At 43.1% G+C, this 25,060-nt stretch overlaps 1 protein-coding gene across 10 annotated transcripts in view; it reads left to right on the plus strand.

Annotated features, from left to right (window-relative positions):
* Nucleotides 1-25,060, plus strand: part of GON4L (gon-4 like) — a 108,862-nt gene that overhangs the window by 61,183 nt on the left and 22,619 nt on the right. For all 10 annotated transcript variants that reach the window (XM_054458410.2, XM_054458404.2, XM_063655840.1 and 7 more), the window contains 7 exons: nucleotides 2,300-2,401; nucleotides 11,932-11,972; nucleotides 13,457-13,560; nucleotides 19,726-19,924; nucleotides 21,068-21,154; nucleotides 22,368-22,539; nucleotides 24,346-24,490. In XM_054458410.2, the coding sequence (XP_054314385.1) occupies nucleotides 2,300-2,401; nucleotides 11,932-11,972; nucleotides 13,457-13,560; nucleotides 19,726-19,924; nucleotides 21,068-21,154; nucleotides 22,368-22,539; nucleotides 24,346-24,490 (850 nt within the window). The remainder of the gene's footprint in view (nucleotides 1-2,299; nucleotides 2,402-11,931; nucleotides 11,973-13,456; nucleotides 13,561-19,725; nucleotides 19,925-21,067; nucleotides 21,155-22,367; nucleotides 22,540-24,345; nucleotides 24,491-25,060) is intronic.

Raw genomic sequence — 25,060 nt, forward strand, 5'->3', positions numbered from 1 at the left:
GATGCTCATTTATTATGAAAAGTTAAAACATTATGGAAGGGGGGCCAGGCTCTGTGGCTCACGCCTGTAATCCCAGCACTTTTTGGGGGCCAAGGCAGGTGGATCACCTGAGGTCAGGAGTTTGAGACCAGCCTGACCAACGTGGTGAAACTCCGTCTCTATTAAAAATATAAAAATTAGCTGGGCATGGTGACGCACATCTGTAGTCCCTGCTACTCGGGATGCTGAGGCAGGAGAATCACTTGAACCCAGCAGGTGGAGGTTGCAGAGAGCCGAGATTGAGCCACTGCACTCCAGCCTGGGCGACAGAGCGAGACTCCATCTTAAAAAAAGAAAAAAAAAACCATTGTGGGAGGGTACACAGAGAAATCTTTGTTAATAGTTTTATGTGTTTCTTTCTAGATACTTTGTGGTATTCAGTCAAGCATGTATTTATCTCAAACAAGAATTTTTTTCCACAAAAAGAATCATACTATACATATTGGTCTGCATCTGCAACTTGCTTCTTTCACTTAGCAGTATAACTTATATATTTTTCCATTATAATACATAGAGATCACCTCTTCTATTTAATGGATACATGATAGTAAGAAATTTAGGTATTCTCTTTTTGGTCTTTTTCTTTTTAAATCAGTTCCTCAGTCACACTAGCTGCATTTCTCAAGTCACATGTGGCTAATGGCTACTGTATGATACAATACATTTATAGATCATTTCCATCATCGCAGAAAGTTCTGTTAGACAACACTGATCTAAAATTATCTGGGGAAAAATATTACTTTAATATATAATAATTCCATAATTTAATGACTCCTTCATAATTTTTACTTGGTAATTGAAAAGACAGTTTAGCATTAACATTAAAGAAAATTAGGCTGGGGCCTGTGGTTCACGCCTGTAATCCTAGCACTTTCGGAGGCCAATGCAGGCGGATCACCTGAGGTCGGGAGTTCGAGAGCAACCTGGCCAACATGGTGAAACCTTGTTTCTATCAAAAATAGAAAAATTAGCCGGGCATGGTGGTGGGCATCTGTAATCCCAGTTACTTGGTAGGCTGAGGCAGGAGAATTGCTTGAACCTGGGAGGCAAAGTTTGCAGCGAGCCAAGATCATGCCACTGCACTCCAACCTGAATGACAGAGCGAGACTCCATGTCAAAAAAAAAAAAGAAAAAAGAAAATTAAAAGGGAGAAAAACATCCCTATTTCTATTATTCTAACCTAACAAATGTTTATTATTTTTGTATATTTTTAGTTATTTATGATTCTTATTGTAAGGATATAATTTTTCATGCTTATGATTATTATGTATGTATTGTACTTTTGTCATACATGTATTGAACATTTATAGAATGGTTACATATTCACATTTTATATGTGTACATGTTGAGTATCCCCTTCATCCAAAATGCTCAGGACCAGAAGTATTTTGGATTTCAGATTTTTTCAGATATTAGAATATATGTGTTATTATACTTAACAGGTAAGCATACCAAATTTGAAAATTTGAAATCTGGGCAGGGTGCAATGGCTCACACTGTAATCTCAGCACTTTGGGAGGCCGAGGCATTCAGATCGCTTGAACCCAGGAGTTCAAGACCAGTCTGGGCGACATACCAAAACCCTGTCTCTACTAAAAATACAAAAATTAGTTGGGCATGGTGGCATGTGCCTAATCCCAGCTACTTGGGAGGCTGAGGTGTGACAGTCGCCTGATCCTGGGCAGTCAAGGCTGCAGTGAGCCATGATCATGCCACTGCACTCCGGCCTGGGTGACAGAGTGAGACCCTGTCTCAAAAAAAAGGAAAAAAGAAAATTTGAAATCTGAAGTGCTCCAATGGCTATTTCCCTTGAGAGTCATGTTTGCACTCAAAAAGTTTCAGATTTTGGAGTTTTGAATTTGGAATGCTCAACCTGTTCTATTTTATACTAAGAAATTATAATTATATAGTCATTCCCTAATTGTTGGAAATTTGGGCCATTCCTTTTTTCACTGTCAGCTTCATTGTACAAGTAGCTTTTACAGAAAGTATTATTTTCATGGAATATACTACACAAAATTAGCTGGGCGTGGTGGCGTATGCCTGTGGTCCCAGCTACTCAGGAGGCTGAGGTGGGAGGATCACTTGAGCCCGGGAGGCGGAGGTTGCAGTGAGCTGAGGTTGTACCACTGCACTCCAGCCTGGGCGACAGAATGAGACCCTGTCTCAAAAAAATAAAGAATAAATGTGCTTTATTGGAACAGATTCTTAGAAGTTTGAGAACAGAGTTAATGAGTATCTGAAACACTTTTTTCCTTAGATGAAGCAGACGATGATGATGATCCAGAATATAATTTCCTGGAAGACCTTGATGAACCAGACACAGAGGATTTCCGGACTGACCGGGCAGTGAGAATCACCAGTGAGTCTGTGTTTATTCTAAGTCCTGCTCTTGACTGCTTTGCAGCTGTCTTTGTTTACTTTGTAGATTTTTAGGGGTGAAGTTTGCAGCTCATCCATGTTAAGACATTTAGGTTTCCTTTACCCATTTATTGACCTGATTCTTTAAATTTAGGTATATATTCAGAAAGCCCATCAGTTATTCATTTGTATATCCCACAGTCATGTATTCGGTCCTTACTGTTTGGCAGGGATTGTGCAAGATGAATAAGACATGGCATCTGTGCTGTAGGAGTTCAGCCTAGGAGGGTGATAGAAACAGAAAAAGTTACAATACAAAGTGATAAATGCTGTAACAGGTTTTACATAAGGTATAATAATGACCTAAAAGAGAGTGTCATCTCCTAGTATATGATATGGACTAGGATAGGAGAACTTAGGAAAGAATTTGCAGAATGAAATGGCTTTTTATCTTAGTTTTGAAGGAGGAATAAGAAATTAGGTGAATAGGGACAGAGAGGAATATTGCAAATAGAAGAGCATCTGCAAACCACAGAATTGTAAAACATCAAAAAAGTATGTTTGGAAAATAGTAAGTACTTTGGTGGTGGTGTATGCATGAAAAGATAGAGAAGTGGTAGATAAGATTAGGTAGTGTTTACATCATGGAGGATCTTTAAGCTCTCAAAATGAGGTTTAAGGGCAGGCATGGTGGCTCACGCCTGTAATCCCAGCACTTTGGGAGGTAGAGGCGGGCAGATCACCTGAGGTCAGGAGTTCAAGACCAGCCTGGCCAACATGGCGAAACCCTGTCTCTACTAAAAATACAAAAATTAGCCAGGTGTGGTAGTAGGCACCTGTAATCCCAGCTACTCCGGAGGCTGAGGCAGAAAAATTGCTTGAACTCAGGCGGGAGAGGTTGCAGTGAGCCGAGATCACGCCAGTGCACTCCAGCCTGGGCGACAGAGCAAGACTCCGCCTGAAAAAAAAAAAACGAAAACGAGGTTTAAGCAGTAAATCAGTAGGAACTGATTTGGATTTTAGAAAGATCACTTTGATTTAATACCAATTTAATGTATTAATTTGTTAGGTAAAGTGAACAAGACTGGAGGTATGGAAAACAATTATGATAACTTGGCTTGAGTTATTTCTATAAAAAATTATATCATTGAGCTAGGAGTGGTGGCTTACACCTGTAATCCCAGCACTTTGGGAGGCTGGGGCAGGAAGATTGCTTGAGCTCAGGAGTTCAAGACCGGCATAGGCAACACAGAGAAACTTTGTACTAAAAATTTAAGAAATTAGCCAAATATGTTGGCATGTACCTGTAGTCCTAGCTACTGAGGAGGCTGAGGCAGGAGGATTGCTTCAGCCCAGGAGGTCAAGGATTCAGCAAACTATGATAGTGCCACTGCACTCCAGCCTTGGTGGCAGAGGGAGACCCTGACTCAAAAAAAAATTATGTCATTGGCTAGTGTGTCAAGCATAGAAAACATACATTTCATCCTGAAGAAATTCTACCTATGGGGAGAAAGAAAAATAAAAAATATATTTCATAAGCCATTGATTTTTATTGCATGTATGCATGACCCTGTACTGGAATAATATACACGACATGGAGAAGGTAAGATGCTGGCTCTTGACCAGGTTATGCAGAGAGCTTTATAAACCTCCAAGATATACCTAATTAATGCAGTTCTTTGTGTAAAGAGAATTATGTAAATACAATCCTTTAGAACTTACATTTTATTTTATTGCTTTATTGTGCCTTTCACCTTGCTTTTAAGATTAGAATACCATTTCCTTTGTGAAGATCTTTCATTTATTTTGATATATTATGACAGGGATAGTGGAAGCATTGAAAGGAAAGCACCAAGAATTAGAGAAAATGTAGAATGAAAAGATTTGAGGATTTAGGCTTTGAGAAAACTGAAAGGAGAATCTAGAAAAGTTCAAGAAAAAACTAGAAAATCTAGTGTCGTAGAAACCAAAGGAAGAGTCTTTTGGCTGGGGCACAGTGGCTCATGGCTATAATCCCAGCACTTGGGAGGCTGAGACGGAAGGATTGCATGAGCCCAGGAATTCAAGACCAGCCTGGGCAAGATAGTGAGACATTGTCTCTACAAAAACATTTAAAAAATAAAATAAAAATTAGTCAGTCGTCGTGGTGCATGCCCATAGTCCCAGCTACTTGGGAAGCTGAGGTGGGAGGATCACTTGAGCCCAGGAGGTGGAGGCTGTAGCGAGCAGAGATCACGACACTGTACTCCAGCCTGGGTCAGAACAAGACCCTGTTTCAAAAAAAAGAGTCTTTCAAGAAGGACAGAATGGTCAACAGTGTTATATGCAAGTAAAGAAACATCTGCTTAAAGCACAAAAGCAGATCTTAAGTTCAGCTATCATCCTGGAATATATTTGCCTTCCCTTTTTGATTGTTACTTTTCAGTTTACATATAATTTCTCAAGGAGATTCTCTTTCATTAGGATTGATCTTCTTGCTTTGCATTCCCGTACCACTCTTTTTGTCCTTTTATATACTGATCACCTCATAATTGCTTATTTAATATCTGTCTTCTCCCCTAGACTGTGAGCTTCCCAAGAGCTTTGTGTTGTTTATTGCTGTAAAGCTGGTGGCAATATTTGCCAATCAAATAGAGATGGGTAAATGAAGGGCAGTCTTTCTAGTCATACAGTTCTGTGATGATCGTGAAAGCTGGAGTAGAATTTTTAATTTTTTTTTCTGCCTCTTGTCCTCTTGTGTCTCATTGTCATATTTGATTATAATCTCTTTAAAAGGACTTATCCTTATATGGATAACTAAAATAAAAAAATTAAAAAGCATAGAATCACAGAGTTTGAAAAGCTCCATGTGGTCACATGTTTTCCGCCCACTTGAGAATTTGTTTACACCTCCTCTGAGGTGGCCTTTTTAGTCTCTGTTTGTATACCTTCAGTGACAGGGAGCTCAACAATTCTGCAGATAGTATATTGTAAACTTGAACACCTCCTCAATTAATACTTTCCTTATTAAACCCAAATTTGAATGCAAAGCAAGAAGATCAATCCTTTTATATTCCTATTTGTCTTTATTTTATTTTATTTATTTTATTTTATTTTATTTTTTGAGATGGAGTTTCGCTGTTGTCGCCCAGGCTGGAGTGCAATGGTGTGATCTCAGCTCACTGCAGACTCCGCCTCCTGGGTTCAAGCCATTCTCCTGCCTCAGCCTCCAGAATAGCTGGGATTACAGGCGCCCGCCACCACGCCCAGCTAATTTTTGCATTTTTAGTAGAGACGGGGTTTCACCAGGTTGGCCAGGCTGGTCTTGAACTCCTGACCTCAGGTGATCCACCCGCCTCGGCTTCCCAAAGTGCTGGGGTTACAGTCATGAGCCGCACTGCGCCTGGCCTCCTATTTGTCTTTTGCTGTTAAAAAAAAAAGCAGTTTATCCCCAAGTGTACATATTAAAAGATGTTTCTGTTTTTTTTTTTTTCCTATGCAAAACATAGGAAAGTTTCAAGTTTCTTCTGCCAGGTTTCTTCTTCTCCAAAGCCTTGGTGTCCAGACCTCTCACCATGCACATTACTCTTCTCTGGATTCTAGCATTTATTTTCTTTAAACTTTTCCCCTGTTACATCTTATTATGAAATTTAAAAATATATATAGAAAAGTTGAAAAATTATACAGCTAACATTCATATACTCACCACCTACTTTTTTTTGAGATGAAGTCTCACTCTTGTTCCCCAGGCTAGAGTGCAATGGTGTGATCTTGGCCCACTGCAGCCTCCGCCTCCTGGGTTCAAGCGGTTCTCCTGCCTCAGCCTCCTGAGTAGCAGGGATTACAGGCGCCTGCCACCATGTCTGGGTACTTTTTGTATTTTTAGTAGAGAAGGGGTTTCACCATGTTGGCCAGGCTCGTCTCGAACTCCTGACCTCAGGTGATCTGCCCGCCTCAGCCTCCCAAAGTGCTGGGATTACAAGCGTGAGCCACTGCGCCCAGCCTCACCACCTACTTTTAGTTTTTTGGTTTTTTTTTTTGAGATGGAGTCGCGCTCTGTCTCCAGGCTGGGGTGCCATGGCGCCATCTCGGCTCACTGCAACCTCCGACTCCCTGGTTCAAGCAAATCTCCTGCCTCAGCCTCCCGAGTAGCTGGGATTATAGTCACGCGCCACCATGCCCAGCTAATTTTTGTATTTTTAGTAGATACAGGGTTTCACCATGTTGGCCAGGATGGTCTCGATCTCCTGACCTTGTGATCCGCCCACCTCGGCCTCCCAAAGTGCTGGAATTACAGGCGTGAGCCACCGTGCCCGGCCAAACTTTCAATAGGTTTAATATAAACTGTGGGCCTTTCATATGTGCAGGTTTCACAGCTACAGATTCAACCAACCTCGAAAATATTCTGGAAAAAAAAAAATACAGCAAAAAATAATACTAGCTGGGCGTAGTGGCTAACATCTGTAATCCCAGCACTTTGGGAGGCTGAAGCAGGAGGATCGCTTGAGCACAGGAGTTTGAGATCAGCTGGGCAACATACTGAGACCCCATCTCTACAAAAAACTTAAAAATTATCTGGGTGCAGCCGGGCGCGGTGGCTCACGCCTGTAATCCCAGCACTTTGGGAGGCCAAGGTGGGCAGATCATGAGGTCAGGAGTTCGAGACCAGCCTGGCCAATATGGTGAAACCCCATCTCTACTATAAATACAAAAATTAGCCGGGTGTGGTGGCTCACGCCTGTAGTCCCAGCTACTAAGGAGGCTGAGGCAGGAGAATCGCTTGAACCCGGGAGGCGGAGGTTGCAGTGAGCCAAGATCGCACCACTGCACTCTAGCCAGGGCAACAGAGTGAGACGCTGTCTCAAAAAAAAAATTTATCTGGGTGCAGTGGTGTGTGCTTGTAGTCCCAGCTACTCTGGAGACAGAGTCAGAAGGATCCCTTGAGCCCAGAAGTTCAAGGTTGCAGTGAGCTGTGATCATACCACTGCCACTGTACTCCAGCCTGGGTGACAGAGTGAGAGCTTGTCTCAAATAAATAAATAAAAAATAATAAGGTATAACAAGCATTTATAAGATATAATAAGCATTTAAGGTGATAAGTAATCTAGAGATAAGGTATACAGGAGGATGTGTGTAGATTATATGCAAATATGACATCATTTCTGTATAAGGGACTTGAGCATCCTCAGATCTTGGTATCCATGGGCTCCTGGAACCAATCTCCACAGATACTGAGGGATGACTTTATTTGCCTTATCATGCAGCTGTCCATCTCCCTGTCTGTCTGTGGATGCATCTTAGTTTTCAAATGCATTTCAGAGTAAATTATACTTCACTTTTTTTTTTTTTTTTTTTTAATTCAGACAAGGTCTATGTTGCATGGGTTGGTCTTCAACTCTTGCGGTCAAGCGATCTTCCCACCTCAGCCTCCTGACCAGCTGAGATTACAAGCGTGCGCAATGGCACCTGGCTATACGTCACTTTTTTTTTTGTATTTTTAGTAGAGACGGGGTTTCACCATCTTGGCCAGGCTGGTCTCGAATTCCTGACCTCGTGATCCTCCCACCTCTGCCTCCCAAAGTGGTGGGTTTACAGGCATGAGCCTATACTTCACTTTTAACCACTTCAGCACACATATAATGAACTAGAATTCAATATTTGTTTATGATTTCTTTTTATAGGTAATTTTACACACAGTATATCACACACATCTCAAGTGTACCATTTAATGAATTTTGACATGTGTGTACCTGTGTGACCCAAATCCCTATCAGGATATAGAATCCTCACCCCAGAAAGTTTCCTCATGCCCCTTCCAAGTCAATCCCCACACCATCCCCTCAGAGGCAACCAGTGTTCTGATTTTTTTTTTTTTCCAAGACGGAGTCTTGCTCTGTCACCCAGGCTGGAGTGCAGTGGCAGGGCTCACTGCAAGCTCCGCCTACCGGGTTCACGCCATTCTCCTGCCTCAGCCTCCCGAGTAGCTGGGACTACAGGCACCTGCCACCACACCCGGCTAATTTTTTGTATTTTTAGTAGAGACGGGGTTTCACTGTGTTAGCCAGGGTGATCTCGATCTCCTGACCTTGTGATCCACCTGTCTTGGCCTCCCAAAGTGCTGGGATTACAGGCGTGAGCCACTGCGCCCAGCTTTTTTTTCTTAATCACAGGTTAAGTTTGCCAGTTTTAGAACCTCACATAAATGGAATCATAAAGGATGTGCTTTGTGTGTAAGGCTTCTTTCACTCAGCATAATATTTTTGAGATTCATTTATGTTGCATGTGTCATTAGTTTGTTCCCTTTTATTGTTGAGTATAATTTCATTGTGTATATGTACTACAGATTATCTATTTTTGTATTGATCACCTGGGCTATTTTTAATTTTGGGTAACGAATAAAGCTGCTCTGAACTTTTTTGTGCAAGTCTTTGTGGAAATGCTTCATTTCTCTCTCTCTTTCATTTGTCCCCACCTATGAGTTAGAAAAGCCATATTTCATTTATCTTGGGTCAGCTATATAGGAGACAAATCACTGGGTCACAGGGTATGTTTAGTTTTATAAGAAATTGCCAGACCATTTTCCACAGTGGCTTTCCATTTTACATTCTCATCAGAGTTCTGGTTGCTCTACATTCTCAGCAACATTTGGATTTTAATTTTTTTTGTTGGCTGGGCATGGTGGCGCACACCTGTAATCCCAGCACTTTGGGATACTGAGGCAGGCAGATCACTTGAGGTCAGGAGTTCAAGACCAGCCTGGGCAACATGGTGAAACACTGTCGCTACTAAAACTACAAAAAATTAGCCAGGCGTGGTGGCGCATGCCTGTAATCCCAGCTACTTATGAGGCTGAGGCATGAGAATTGCTTGAAGCCGGAAGGTGGAGGTTGCAGTGAGCTGAGATCGCGCCACCGCACTCCAGCCTAGGCAACAGAGGGAGACTCAGTCTCAAAAAAATAAAATAAAAAATAATTAAATTACTTAATTGATTTTGTTTTTGTTTTTGTTTTGTGTTTGAGACAGTCTCACTCTGTCTCCCAGGCTGGAGTGCAGTGGTACTATCTCCGGTCAGCATAGCCTCCGCCTCCTGGGTTTAAGAGATTCTTGTGCCTCAGCCTCCCAAGTAGCTGGGATTACAGGCATGTGCTACCATGCCCGGCTAATTTATTTATTTATTTTTGAGATGGAGTCTCACCCTGTTGCCCAGGCTGGAGTGCATTGGTGCTATATTGGCTCAGTGGGACCTCCACCTCCTGGGTTCAAGTGATTCTCCTGCTTCAGCCTCCTGAGTAGCTGGGATTCCAGGTGTGTGCCACCATGCCTGGCTAATTTTTGTATTTTTAGTAAAGACAGAGTTTCACCATGTTGGTCAGACTGGTCTCGAACTCCTGACCTCAGGTGATCTGCCCGCCTTGGCCTCCTAAAGTGCTGGAATTACAGGCGTAAGCCACTGCCCCTGGCCTGGATCTTAATTTTTTTAATGTCTTCCTAAGAAGGGGCTTTATAGAATTGTTCACAGTCCTCCAGACATAGTGTTAGACTCTGCTCTAGTTCAGTGATATGTTTGCCTTGTTGGTTATGAGCCCCATTTTGGAGCAACTGTGTCTTATTGAACTTGATATCAACCAAAACTTTTTTTTTTCCTCAGATTCTTGTAACATCCAAAACTTTCAGGTCTTTTTCACATTATTTTTAAGCCACGTCACCTTTTCATGCAGTTAATAAACTGATCTTTAAAACTCTTGCTGGGCGCGGTGGCTCACGCCTGTAATCCCAGCACTTTGGGAGGCTGAGGCGGGCGGATCACGAGGTCAGGAGATCGAGACCATGGTGAAACCCCGTCTCTACTAAAAAATACAAAAAATTAGCCGGGCACGGTGGCAGGTGCCTGTAGTCCCAGCTATTCAGGAGGCTGAGGCAGGAGAATGGCGTGAACCTGGGAGGTGGAGCTTGCAGTGAGCTGAGATTGCGCCACTGCACTCCAGCCTGGGTGACAGAGCGAGACTCCATCTCAAAAAAAAAAACAGAAAAACTCTTAACTGTAGGACTGGGCACCGTGGCTCACACCTGTAATCCCAACACTTAGAGAGGCCAAGGTGGGAGGATCGCTGGAGCCCAGGAGTTTGAGACCAGCCTGGGCAACATAGCAACATGCTGTCTCTATTTAAAAAAAAAAATTCTTAAACATAGAACTTTAAATTTATCCGTATATGTTGCATCCAGTTGATTTGAGAAAATATAATTTTGAATTTTCCATCTGTTGGATTGGCAGTCCCTTTCAGCTTTACATCATCTACAGATTTGTTAAGTATGTTCTCTGGGTCTTGTAAGTCACTGATGGAGTTCTTGAATAGTTCAGATCCAAAGACAGCGTCCTATAAAACCCTGTTGGAAACTTGTCTTTCTCTCTCTCTTTTTTTTAGACAGTATCTTGCTCTGTCGCCCAGGCTGGAATGCAGTGGCATGGTCTCGGCACACTGCAGCCTCTGCCTCCTGGACTCAAGAGATTTCTCTCACCTCAGCCTCTTGAGTAGCTAGCTGGGACTGCAGGTGTGCGTCACCAAGCCCAGCTAAATTTTTTTGTAGAGATATGGTTTCAACATTTTGCCCAGGCTAGGAGACTCATGTCTTGATTTCATTCAGTACTGTGTGGATTTGGATAGGTCATCTAATTGTAAAATCATCCAGCTCACATTTTCTCCTGTCTTCTTCCTTTTAGAATTTAAGCTTCATGAGAATAGAACTCTCTCTCTCTCTCTCATTCTCTCATATAGCCCAAGCATCTAAAACATGGATTGAAGTATATTGTGGTTTTTTTTTTTTTTTTTTTGAGAGGGAGTCTCACTCTGTTGCCCAGGCTGGAGTGCAGTGGCGCAGTCTAGGCTCACTGCAAGCTCCGCCTCCTGGGTTCATGCCATTCTCCTGCCTCAGCCTCCTGAGTAGCTGGGACTACAGGCGCCCACCAACACGGCTGGCTAATTTTTTGTATTTTTAGTAGAGACGGGGTTTCACCGTGTTAGCCAGGATGGTCTCAATCTCCTGACTTCGTGATCCATCTGCCTCGGCTTCCCAAAGTGCTGAGATTACAGGCATGAGCGACCGCGCCCGACCTCAATAAATGTTTTTGAATAAATGAATGAAGGATAGCCAGTCATAGTGGCTCACACCTGTAATCCCACCATTTTGGGAGGCCGAGTTAGGCTGATTGCTTGAGCTCAGGAGTTGGAGACCAGCCTGGTGAAACCTCATCTCTACAAAATATACAAAAATTAGCCGGGCGTGGTGGCATGCGTCTGTGGTCCCAGCTACTTGGGGAGCTGAGGTGGGAGGATCAATTGGACCAGGGAGGGGATGTGGAGGTTGCAGTGAGCCGAGATCGCGCCACTGCGCTCCAGCCTGAGTGACATAGCGAGACCCATCTCAAAAAAAAGAAGGATAGATATGAAGAATTTGTCATGCCTTGTTGAAAACATTATACATTGTCTTCATGGAATTCCTCGTTATTGTAAAATCTAATTTATACCAACAACATACTCTCTGGCTTTCTTGCAGAAAAGGAAGTAAATGAGCTGATGGAAGAGCTGTTTGAAACTGTGAGTAATGATCCTCAAGTGAGAACATGGGATTGTAAGTCGGTTCTCCAGCAAGATGTGTCATTTTGTCTCTGTGATGCTCCCTCTAGGAGAGGGGGTCTGACTGAACCAATTCTCCTTTTAGTCCACCTGGGAAAGAATATAATGACAAGGGAATTTTGCTACCTACTAGACTCTTGATTATACACATGTATGTTGTTCTTATTAACATTTTCCTTGAAACTTCTTTTTTTTTGACAGGGGTCTTGCTCCGTCACCCAAGCTAGAGTGCAGTGGTGAAATTACAGCTCACAGCAGCTTTGACCTTCTAGGCTCAAGCAGTCCTCCGTCTAAGCCTCCTGAGTAGCTGGGACACACCAACACACCCAGCTAATTATTTTATTTGTAGAGACAGGGTCTTACAACATTGCCCAGGTTGTTCTGGAACTTCTGGGCTCAAGCAATTTTCCTGCCTTGGGCCTCCCAGTGCTGGAATTATAGGTGTGAGCCAGCATGCCTGGCCCCTGGAAAACTTTTGATGACTTCCCCTACTGTCATTTGGTGTGTCCTTAAAGATTGTCAACTAGTTTTAAACTACTTTGTGCACAAATAATTAGCTTTTTCATAAATTTGTTTCAAAAGATTTTTCGTTTTAAAAGATTGATCATTTTGAAGCTGAGTGCGGTGGCTCACGCTTGTAATCCCAGCACTTTGGGAGGCCACAGCAGGTGGATCATCTGAGGTCAGGAGTTTGAGACCAGCCTGGCCAACATGATGAAACCCTGTCTCTATTAAAAATACAAAAATTAGGCATGGTGGCGGGCACCTGTAGTCACGGTTACTGCAGAGGCTGAGGCAGGAAAATCGCTTGAACCTGGGAGGCGGAGGTTGCCATAAATTTGTTTCAAAAGATTTTTCGTTTTAGAAGATTGATCATTTTGAAGCTGAGTGCGGTGGCTCACACTTGTAATCCCAGCACTTTGGGAGGCCACGGCAGGTGGATCATCTGAGGTCAGGAGTTTTGAGACCAGCCTGGCCAACATGATGAAACCCTGTCTCTATTAAAAATACAAAAATTAGGCATGGTGGCGGGCACCTGTAGTCACGGTTACTGCAGAGGCTGAGGCAGGAAAATCGCTTGAACCTGGGAGGCGGAGGCTGCAGTAAGCCCAGATCGGGCCACTGCACTCCAGCCTGGACAATAGAGCAAGACTGCAAGACTCTGTCTCAAAAAAAAAAAAGAGAGATTGATAATTTTGAGTTATCCACGCTCTGTCCTTACTGTTACAAGTTGACTGGTTAAACGACTTCTTTCTTGGCATAATAGCCATCCCAAGTTTGGGTTTGTGGGAGTCCTGAAGTGAGAAAGTTCTGACATTGGCTCTTTCTGGGTGCCAGCATTATTAAAGTCTTGTAATCTATAGTTTTCACTCTTCCTTCCCAATACTGGAGCAACATTCAGAGGCCCATTCCCCAGGAAAACCCTCCCTTTCCTTTGCCCACAGTTCCAAGATGAGATGGGATTCTCCAACATGGAAGATGATGGCCCAGAAGAGGAGGAGCGTGTGGCTGAGCCTCGTCCTAACTTTAACACCCCTCAAGCTCTACGGTAGGCTAGTTGAAGACCTTGAGATTTGGAATAGAGGAAAAGTTTATTTTTGAAAAGTTTTCAGAAGTTGCAATTAATAATTTTTCATCCCAAACCAGCTTCTGTTACTGATGTAAGGATGCAGAGCCCTGTCATGAGTTAGGTGTCAAGTGAAGTCTTCTTGTTATGGGGCAGTGCAGCTGTAGGCCAAGCTGTATCTGTTTGGGAAGGGAGAAAAAACAGTAGCTGGCATCCATATCCACTTCTCCAGGTGAGTGGTGCTGGAGAGGTATTTAGGACTCAATGTGGCCAGCCACACAAACTACCCCATATTGTAATATCCAGTCTGTCCCTTTTGTTCTTTTTATGTGCCATTAATATCTGCTAAATGTGACTGAAAATTTGTTAGTCACCTAGGCATTAGTGGAGCAAACCCTGAAGCACCTGCAGTAAGGAGTCTGAAACATATGTGCTGACCTTTTTGCCTGAAGTTGGCACTTGTGTTACAGCATCCAGAAAGTAGAGGCTTTAATTTTTTACTCATTTTGTGGTGGATTTGCATCTGCACTTTATTCTATTGTTATCCATTGCGAGTAGCAGCATATAGTCATTAGATGGATGGCTAGATGTCAGGATGCAGTTTGTGCCATAAGTGGAACAAAGCAAAGAGAATAGACCCTGTAATTAGTCCTGGGTTTGAACCTAACAGCATTACTAAGCAGAGAGCTTGGGTTCCATCTGAAAGCTAGACCTTTAGGGATTTTCCAATTTAGTGAAAAAAGATAAGATATGCCAACCAATGTCTAAAAACTAGAAATACCAGTAATTCTCCATTATAACAAATATCACAATACAACTACATCAAAAACCTCAAGATTGCTAAGTCAGTATTTGACCCATTATTTTAAGTTACAGCTCATAGAACAAAATTCTGTTATAGCAGAATGGAACCATTCATCCTGGGAACATATAATGGGATTTGATCTATAAACGTGTTTTGGTTCTGCTGATCGACTCTTTGTAACTTCTTAAAATTTGGGAAGTATAGGCTGGGCGCGGTGGCTCATGCCTGTAATCCCTGCACTTTGGGAGGCTGAGGCAGGGGGATCACCTCAGGTCAGGAGTCGAGACCAGCCTGGCCAACATGGTGAAACCCCATCTCTACTAAAAATATAAAAATTAGACAGGCATGGTGGCGGGTGTCTGTAATCCCAGCTACTCAGGAGGCTGAGGCAGGATAATCACTTGAACCCGGAAAGCGGAGGTTGCAGTGAGCTGACATGACAGCCTGCTTGACAGAGAGAGACTCTGTCTCAAAAAAATAAAATAAAATAAAATTTGTAAAGTATAGAAATAATTTAAAACTCTTGTTAGAATTCAGTTACCTTCTGGTATTCAGTAGAATACAGTCATATGTCATCTCATGGTGATACATTCTGTGATATGTTGTCATCAAACAATTTCATCATTGTGTAATCCTAGAAAGCACTTGGATAAACCTAGATGGTTTAGCCTACTGCATACCTAGGCTGTAAGGTATAACATATTGCTCCCAGGCCACAAACCTGTATAGCATGTTATTCTGCTGAATACTGTAGGCAGTTGTAACACAACGGTAAGTACATATGTATGTAAACATAGAAAAGGTACAGTAATCTTATGGAGCCACCTCTGAATATGTGGTTCATTACTGAGTGAAACATTATGTGGCACATAACTGTACTTGGGCAGCTGCTGCTTCTCTTTCAGTTGCAAATGCAAACCTGTTATAATCTTTGACTAAATAAAGCATCCTGGATTCTGTAAGTCCATAGATAGTAAAAACATCTTAAAACACAATAAAGCAGAGAGAGAGAAAAAAAGAACAAAACAAAAACCCTGGGAAAGTGAGTTATCCGTGCTTCCCTTGTCAGTTATCCAAGTAATACTTATTAAAACTAGGTGCAAGGCCGCGTGTGGTGACTCACACCTGTAATCCCAGCACTTTAGGAGGCCAAGGCGGGCAGATCACCTTAGGTCAGGAGTTCCAGAGCAGCCTGGCCAACGTGGTGAAACCCCATCTCTACTAAAAATACAAAAATTAGCTGGGTGTGGTGGCACGTGCCTGTAATCCCAGCTACTTGGGAGGCTGAGGCAGGAGAAACGCTTGAACTCGGGAGGCGGAGGTTGCACTGAGCTGAGATTGTGCCACTGTACTCCAGCCTGGGCGACAGAGTGAAACTGTCTCTCAAAAAATAATAATAGGCTGGGTGCAGTGGCTCACGCCAGTAATCCCAGCATTTTGGGAGGCCAAGGCAGGTGGATCACAAGGTCAGGAGTTTGAGACCAGCCTGACCAACACGGTGAAACCCCGTCTCTACTAAAAATAAAAAAATTAGCCAGGCATGGTAGCACTCGCCTGTAATCCCAGCTACTCAGGAGGCTGAGGCAGGAGAATCGTTTGAACCCAGGAGGCAGAAGTTGCAATGAGCCAAGATCATGCCACTGCACTCCGTCCTGGGAGAGAGAAAGAGACTCCATCTCAAAAAAAAAAAAAAAAATAATAATAATAATAATAATAATAGTAATTATAGGTCAGGCACGGTGGCTGGTGCGTGTAATCCCAGCACTTTGGGATGCCGAAGCGGGCATATCACCTGAGGTCAGGAGTTCGAGACCAGCTTGGCCAACATGGTGAAACCTTGTCTCTACTAAAAATGCAAAAAAAATTAGTTGGACGTGTTGGCAGGTGCCTGTAATCCCCGCTACTTGGGAGGCTGAGGCAGGAGAATCGCTTGAACCTGGGAGGCAGAGGTTGCAGTGAGCCGAGACCACTCCATTGCACTCCAGCCTGGGCAAAAGGAAGGAAACTCCATCTCAAAAAAATAATAATAATAAAAAATACAACTACGTGCAGGCTATGTTTCCATTACCTACTTTTTTATGCTTCTGGTCTTCTGTTCCTTCAGTGGTAGTAGTGCAGGTGATCAGGTTTTCAGTTCTCAGAAGATTGTATAAGACAGCCCCACGGGCTTTAGGTTTTTACCCTGTGCTGCCCAAACCCACAGTAAATACTATAAAAGAAAGAATGATTTTTATCCCCAATAGATAAATGATAACTTTTTAAAATTAACTATTGAAAACACTTATTTATCTATTGCTGTAATATTGGAGATTACTTGAAATATGATAACCTGCTTGTTGTAGCTACATCAGCAGGTCTTATCCTGATTGCATAGGGTATCAGCACGTGCTTAATCACTTAAGTATCTTTTTCTCCTTTTACTTCAGAACTGTCATGCTGGGTTTTTCAGTTTTTGCTTCAGCCCGGGAAACAGTCTCTCAGGAGGGTAGGGGTGGGAAGTTAGGATTAGGAACCTTAGAAGAGGAATTTATTTTATTTATTTATTTATTATTATTATTTTTTTTGAAATGGAGTCTTGCTCTGTCACCCAGGCTGGAGTGCAGTGGCGTGATCTCGGCTCACTGCAACCTCTGCTTCCCAGGTTCAAGTGATTCTCCTGCCTCAGCCTCCCAAGTAGCTGGGATTATAGGCAAGCATCACCACGGCCAGCTAATTTTTGTATTTTTTCGTAGAGACAGGGTTTCGCCGTGTTAGCCATGCTAGTCTCGAGCCACTGACCTCAAGTGATCCACCTGCCTTGGCCTCCCAAATTGCTGGGATTACTGGCGTGAGCCACCACGCTCGACTGTTTCTTGACCTTTTAATAATTGTCATTCTGACTGGCAAGGCTTGCTTTCTTAACAAGTCAAAAATCTTCTAGCATGAAGCAGGAAAAGGATATACTAAAATAACTAAAGTAATGGTAGTTCACGTGAACAGAACTGAGTGGTTGGTTCAAATATTACCCTACTGCTCTCCATGAAGGTATTTTCTTTTAGCCCTTTAAATTCCTCTTCCTGGCTGGGTGCAGTGGCTCACGCCTGTAATCCCAGCAATTTGGGAGGCCAAGGCAGGTGGATTACTTTAGGTCAGTGGTTCGAGACTAGCCTGGCTAACATGGTGAAACCCTATCTCTGCAAAAAAATACAAAAATTAGCTGGCCATGGTGATGTGTGCCTGCAATCCCAGCTACTCTGGAGGCTGAGGCAGGAGAATCACTTGAACCCAGGAGACAGAGGTTGCAGTGAGCCGAGATCATGCCACTGCAGTCCAGCCTGGGCAATAGAGCAAGACTCCGTTTCAGTCAATCAATCAATCAATCAATCAATCAATCAATTCCTCTTCTAAGGTTCCCAACCCTAACTTCCCACCCCTACCCTCCCTGAGAGACTTTTTCCAGGGCTGAAGCAAAAATTCAAAAACCTAGCATGTCAGTTCTGAAGTAAAAGGAAAGATAGCTAAGTGATTAAGCACGTGCTGATACCCTATACAGTCAGGGTAAGATCTGTTGGCCAGGCACGGTGGCTCACGCCTGTAATCCCAGCACTTTGGGAGGCCAAGGCAGGTGGATCATGAGATCAAGAGATCGAGACCATCCTGGCCAACATGGTGAAACCCCGTCTCTACTAAAAATACAAAAATTAGCTGGGTGTGATGGCACATGTCTGTAGTCCCAGCTACTCAGGAGGATGAGGCAGGAGAATCACTTGAACCTGGGAGGCGGAGGTTGCAGTGAGCCGAGATCATGCCACTGCATTCCAGCTTGGCATCAGAGCGAGACTCCGTCTCAAAAGAAAAAGAAAATCTGTTTATGTAGCTACAACAAGCAGGTTATCTTTCTTTCTTTCTTTTTTTTTTTTTTTTTTTTTTTGAGACGGAGTCTCGCTCTGTCACCCAGGCTGGAGTGCAGTGGCAGGATCTCGGCTCACTGCAAGCTCTGCCTTCCAGGTTCACGCCATTCTCCTGCCTCAGCCTCCCAAGTAGCTGGGACTACAGGCGCCCGCCACTGCGCCCAGCTAACTTTTTGTATTTTTAGTAGAGATGGGGTTTCACTGTGGTCTTGATCTCCTGACCTCGTGTTCCACCCACCTCTGCCTCCCAAAGCGCTGGGATTACAGGCATGAGCCACCGCATCCGGCCAACAAGCAAGTTATCATATTTCAAGGAATCCCCAATATTACAGCAATAGATAAATAAAAAAATGTAGTATTCCACCATGGAATACTATACAGCCATAAAAAGGTATGATATCATGTCCCTTTCAGGGACACGGATGGAGGTGAAGCCATCAGCAAACTAACATAAGAACAGGAAAACAACACCACATGTTCTCACTTATAAGTAGGAGGTGAACAATGAGAACACATGGGCACAGGGTAGGGAACAACACACACTGGGGCCTGTTGGGGGAGCGGGAGAAGGGAGAGGATCAGGATAAACTGCTAATGCAGCTGGACTTAATACCAAGGTGATGGGTTGATAGGTGCAGGAAACCACCAAGGTACACGTTTACCTGTGTAACAAACCTCCACATCCTGCACATGTATTCCGAAACTTAAAATTAAAATTTTGAGGGCCAGGCGTGGTGGCTTACGCCTGTAATCCCAGCACTTTGGGAAGCCTAGATGGGTGGATCATGAGGTCAGGAGATGGAGACCGTCCTGGCTAACACAGTGAAATCCCATTTCTACTAAAATACAAAAAATTAGCTGGGTGTGGTGGCACGTGCCTATAGTCCTAGCTACTTGGGAGGGTGAAGCAGGAGAATCGCTGAACCCGGGAGGCGGAGGTTGCAGTGAGCTAAGATTGTGCCACTGCACTCCAGCCTAGGCGACAGAGCGAGACTGTGTCTCAAAAAAAATTTAAATTTTGTAAAAAAAAGTGCAAGGCAGTGCAGCCTGAGTGGATAGGGAAATGGGACAAGCTGAACCTGGGATGGGAGTAACAAGTAAATGAGAGAAGAAATGAGAATGATGAGTTCCCACCAGCTCCTTGGCTGCTTTCTTATCCAGATATTTCTCTGTTCCTAGCATTTTGATTTTTTCTTTATTTGTATATTATTTAGAAGAGGAATTGTAGAGGAATGGGATGGAATGTAATATAGAATCATCATATTTGATGCATGCTAACTACTTTGGGAAAAGATTTGTAAAAGGCTGAGAGTTTGACTATTGGCTAAAGTGAGATGGGGGATTAGTAGGGAATGAAAATTGTTCAGGCTCTTTGCTCATCATTGGAACGAATTGGATGTGTTGTGGACCTATGGAAACACTCAAATTCAGTCATCTCCCTGTTGGGAATAGGTTTGAGGAACCACTGGCCAACCTGTTAAATGAACAACATCGGACAGTGAAGGAGCTATTTGAACAGCTGAAGATGAAGAAATCTTCAGCCAAACAGCTGCAGGAAGTAGAGAAGGTTAAACCCCAGAGTGAGAAAGTTCATCAGACTCTGATTCTGGACCCAGCACAGAGGAAGAGACTCCAGCAGCAGATGCAGCAGGTAAGACTTTTCTTGGTCATGTTAATATTGGATTTTTTTTTTTTTTTTTGAGACAGTCTGGCTCTGTCTCCCAGCCTGGAGTGCAGTGGCCCGATCTCGGCTCACTTCAGCCTGCACCTCCTGGGTTCAAGCGATTCTCCTGCCTCAGCCTCCCAAGTAGCTGGGACTACAGGCGTCCGCCACCACGCCCAGCTAATTTTTGTATTTTTAGTAGAGACGGGGTTTCACCATATTGGCCAGGCTGGTCTCGAACTCCTGACCTTGTGATCCGCCCGCCTTGGCCTCCCAAAGTGCTGGGATTACAGGCGTGAGCCACTGTGCCTGGCCGTTAATACTGGATTATACCAAGGCCTAACTTTGAGGCCAGAAATTAACAGCTTTGTAAAAGTCAGAGAGAGTTACCTTACCACCTCCTAAAACCATAGTATCTTCACATCATTAGGAGCTCGAGAAGTCATCATGTTCATGCCTTATGGCTAAAGGAAGAGAGCACACAAGGACACTAATGGTATTCAGAAATATAGATTTCAAAGAGTCCTTAGTAATCTATTCTGAAATTTAACAACCTTCACTGTGAGAAGTAGGTTTGTTTTTCCTTTTTCTAACCTCAGTCCCTCTGGATTGAGGTTAAGCTTCTTCTGGTTCTGTCATTTTGTTCAAGGGAACATGTCTGAGAGATTTATGCCAAGATCCTATGTTGTTTTCATACTCCTTTCAGAAAGCAAAATATATGTGATAAAGTTGCAAACATCTTGGTTATTGTCTCTCTGGGGGCTGGGTGCAGTGGCTCACACCTGTAATCCCAGCACTTTGGGAGGCTGAGGTGGGAGGATTGCTTGAGCCAGGGAGTTCGAGAGCAACCTGAGCAACATAGTGAGACCCTGTCTCTACAAAAAATAAAAATAAATTAGCCAGGCATGGTGCCATGCACCTGTGGTCCCAGCTACTCAGGATGCTGAGGTGGGAGGATTGCTTGAGCACAGGAAGTTCAGAGGGCGTGGAGCCATGATTGCATCACTGCACATCAGCCTGAGTGACAGAAAGAGATCCTGTCTCCAAGAAGAAAAAAAAAAAAGATCTCTCTGGATTCCTGAAATGACAGTGTGGTAACATGTCACTTCATTATTTTCTTTCCATCCCCAGCACGTTCAGCTCTTGACCCAAGTCCACCTTCTTGCCACCTGCAACCCCAATCTCAATCCGGAGGCCAGTACCACCAGGATATTTCTTGTAAGTTTCCAAATATCCATAACTCTAAAGACTAGAGTATGAAATTAGCTTGGCAGATTATTTCTCACAGTTATTCACTGATCATAATCTATATTTATTCTTCTCTCGGGTATTTTTTATTGCTTTGCCTGCTTTCTGTTAAGGCTTCCTGTGTTTGCTGAGAGAACATAAGCCACTGATTGCTATGAAAGGACAAGGAGTGTATTCAATTTTCTTAATACTGTCCTGATATTTTTATTGAATCCTCCTCATCTTTAGATCCAACCTAACTTGTTTGGTTTTTGGTACTACTGTTCGTTTTATAGATGTTGAGACTGGGCACGGTGGCTATACCTGTAATCCCAGCACTTTGAGAGGCCAAAGCAGGCAGATTACGTGACCTTGGTAGTTCGAGACCAGCTGGGGCAACATGCCGAAAGCCCATATCTACAAAATACAAAAATTAACCAGATGTGGTGGTGCGTACCTGTAGTCTCAGCTACTTGGGAGGCAGAGGTGGAAGGATAGCTTGAGCCTGGGAGGTGAGGGTTACAGTGAGCTGAGATCGCGCCACTGCATTCAAGCCTGGGCGGCAGAGTGAGACCCGGTCTCAAAATAAATAAATAAAATAAAAGTAATAGTCCTAATTCTTGGCTGGGTGCAGTGACTTGTGCCTGTAATCTCAGCACTTTGGTAGGCTGAGGTGGCTGGATCACTTGAGGTCAGGAGTTCGAGAACAGCTTGACCAACATGGTGAAATCCGGTCTCTACTTAAAATACAAAAAATAGCCGGGCGTGGTAGCGGGCGCCTGTAATTAATCCCAGCTGCTCGGGAGGTGGATGGAGAAGAATCGCTTGAGCCCGGGAAGTGGAGACTTCAGTGAGTCAAGATCGCACCACTACACTCCAGCCTGGGCGACAGAGCGAAACTCCGTCTCAAAAAAAAAAAAAAAATGAGTCCTCATTCTTCAAAATCTTACTTCTAGTTCGGGAGCTAGACCATATATTCCTTAGCGTTTCTCACTAAGTCTAAAAGTAAAACAAGAATATAATCCCTGAATATCTGGGAACTCAGGCGTAATCTTAACAGTAGTTTATTGTGAAAGACTTGATGATGATTTTTACCTGTTTTTATCCTGTAGTAGGAAGGTCAGCTTCTCATTTAGATTCTGAAGGCTACTGGTATTAATTGTCTGGAATTGTCTTAGATCTTCCTTGTGTCCTGTTTTCCCAGAAAGAGCTGGGAACCTTTGCTCAAAGCTCCATCGCCCTTCACCATCAGTACAACCCCAAGTTTCAGACCCTGTTCCAACCCTGTAACTTGATGGGAGCTATGCAGCTTGTTGAAGACTTCAGCACACATGTCAGCATTGACTGCAGCCCTCATAAAACTGTCAAGAAGACTGGTAGGAGACAGATGTGTCAGCTTTAAGTTTTTACTTGTGGTGAGAGGTGCTGGGAATCTTATCCCATAGATAACTTCCTAGGATACTTGCCTAGGAACGGAGGACACAGGACATTTGTAATTTCTTTCTTCTCTCTTTTATCCTCCCTTTGTACTCATTATCCAAGTTCTAGAATTACATGATAATCTCTGGGCCTGGGTAAGGCGTGGAGGCAGTGGACAGTATAGGAATATGGGAGGTAGAGATCTGAGGCTCAGTTCTAAGAACTGGACTACAGCAATATGAGGGGTAAGTATTAGGAGTCAGATCAAGATAAACTGGGGCCTGGTAAAGATGAAAGTCAGGTGGTAAAATTTGGTCATGTTTAGCTTTTTACTGTCTTCATTAAGATCAACTAAGGCCAGGCGCGGTGGCTCACGCCTGTAATCCCAGCACTTTGGGAGGCCGAGGCAGGGGGAACACAGTGTCAGGAGATGGAGACCATCCTGGCAAACACAGTGAAACCCTGTCTCTACTAAAAATACAGAAATTAGCCAGGCATGGGGGCATGCGCCTGTAGTCCCAGCTACTCGGGAGGCTGAGGCAGGAGAATCGCTTGAACCCAGGAGGCAGAGTTTGCAGTGAGCCAAGATCGCATCATTGCACTCCAGCCTGGGCGACAGAGTGAGACTCAGTCTCAAAAAAAAAAAAAAAAAAAAAAAACAAAATCCACTAACTTTATTTACCGAGTGACTGCAGCGTAGGTGATATCTCCATTCTGAATGAAATGTTGACTTGCAAGTTAGGCGTAAGTTAGAGATTGTACATTTGCCATGTTCAGTATTTTAAAGAAATTTGCCGGTTTAGATTCTACCTTGCATTGGTTTAGTATTTTTTGAGAAAATATTTGCTATTTACTTAAGCCAAATATTTGCTTCTGGTTTGTTTGCTGATTTAGCAAATTAGTTGTGGTTTGTTCTGGATTTGGGTTTGTCTTTGGATTCTATTTTAAATCCCTGAGTCTTATCATTAAGTTGAAAATAGTTGTATTTAAGTGTATTATATCGTAGACATGGATCCCAAACTACTTTAATAGCTATATTAAATGATATGAAATGGTAATGAAAACTTAACACCAAATTATGATAATATCTTACACATCTATTGACCTGTTGCTTTCTTCTGGGGATATAAAAATAACACTTATGGAAGGAGAAATATAGATATAGTAGTTTTGTCTCTAGAAATGCAGAGGTGCCTGAAAGTGAGAGGCTGAGAGAGGGAGAGAGAAATGAATGAGACTGAATTGTCTCATTCCTTTTATGGTTCTTTTGTTCCAGCCTCAGGAGGAATCTGGGAGAACTTAATGAAAGTTAAGTAAGAATCAAATGAAAGTAAAATTTGGAATACCAGATTTGTGAGGGAGATTAAAGAAGTTGGAATCTTATTCTGGAAGAAAGAAAGCATTGTTGAAGGTCTCTTATCCTTCAAGTATTTAAGGGGGGAAGGAGGTAAAACATTTTTGAGCATACACTATTGCCAGCACCTTATTTTACTAGGTGCTTTTTAAGTGTTTATTTTACTTAGTGAATAAAGTGTTCCACGTAAGAAAGAATAAGAGTCAACTTTTATTGCCATTGAATGGGACTCCCTTTAGATATAATGTTAGCTTAAGAAAGACTGTGGAAACTTTTGGGGGGATGGTGGGCAGATGGGAGGGAATCAAGTTAGATAAGGATAGCTCCTACCTAAATGCAAATTCACAGGCTTTTATGAAGCCCTCTTTTGTCCTAGAAGTTGATTTATCTGAGATTTATTTTCTTATAGCCAATGAATTTCCCTGTTTGCCAAAGCAAGTGGCTTGGATCCTGGCCACAAGCAAGGTTTTCATGTATCCAGAGTTACTTCCAGTGTGTTCCCTGAAGGCAAAGAATCCCCAGGATAAGATCGTCTTCACCAAGGCTGAGGACAAGTAAGTGTTTACTCTGGGGGATCAAAACAGCACAATATCCCAAGGAGAAGATGTAGTTCCTTTGAGGAGTTTAGGGGAAGTAAGACTTGTATAATAAGACACGGACACAAAAGACAAAAGGAAAAGCAGTATAGATGAGCAGAGTCCTCTAGGACGTGCTTGTTCTAGCAGTGCCAAATACTGCTTTTTGGGAGATGTCACACACATTTTTAAAGCATTTTAGACCGGACATGGTGGCTCACACCTGTAATCCCAGCACTTTGAAAGGCCAAGGCAGGAGGTTCGCTTTTATTTTATGTTATGTTATTTATTTATTTATTTATTTAGAGGCAGAATCTTACTCTGTCACCCAGGCAGTCACAGCTCACTGCAGCCTTGAACTCCTGAAATCAAGCAATCCTTGCACCTCAGCCTCCATGGAGCAGCTGAGACCACAGGCGTGTGCCACCATACATGGCTAAATTTTTTTTTTTTTTTTTTGTACAGATGAGGGTCTCTCTGTGTTATCCAGGCATCTCTCAAACTCCTGGACTCAAGGCATCCTCCCACCTTGGCCTCCCAAAGTGCTGG

This window comes from Pongo pygmaeus, chromosome 1, assembly GCF_028885625.2.
Source record: "Pongo pygmaeus isolate AG05252 chromosome 1, NHGRI_mPonPyg2-v2.0_pri, whole genome shotgun sequence".
NCBI lineage: Eukaryota > Metazoa > Chordata > Mammalia > Primates > Hominidae > Pongo > Pongo pygmaeus.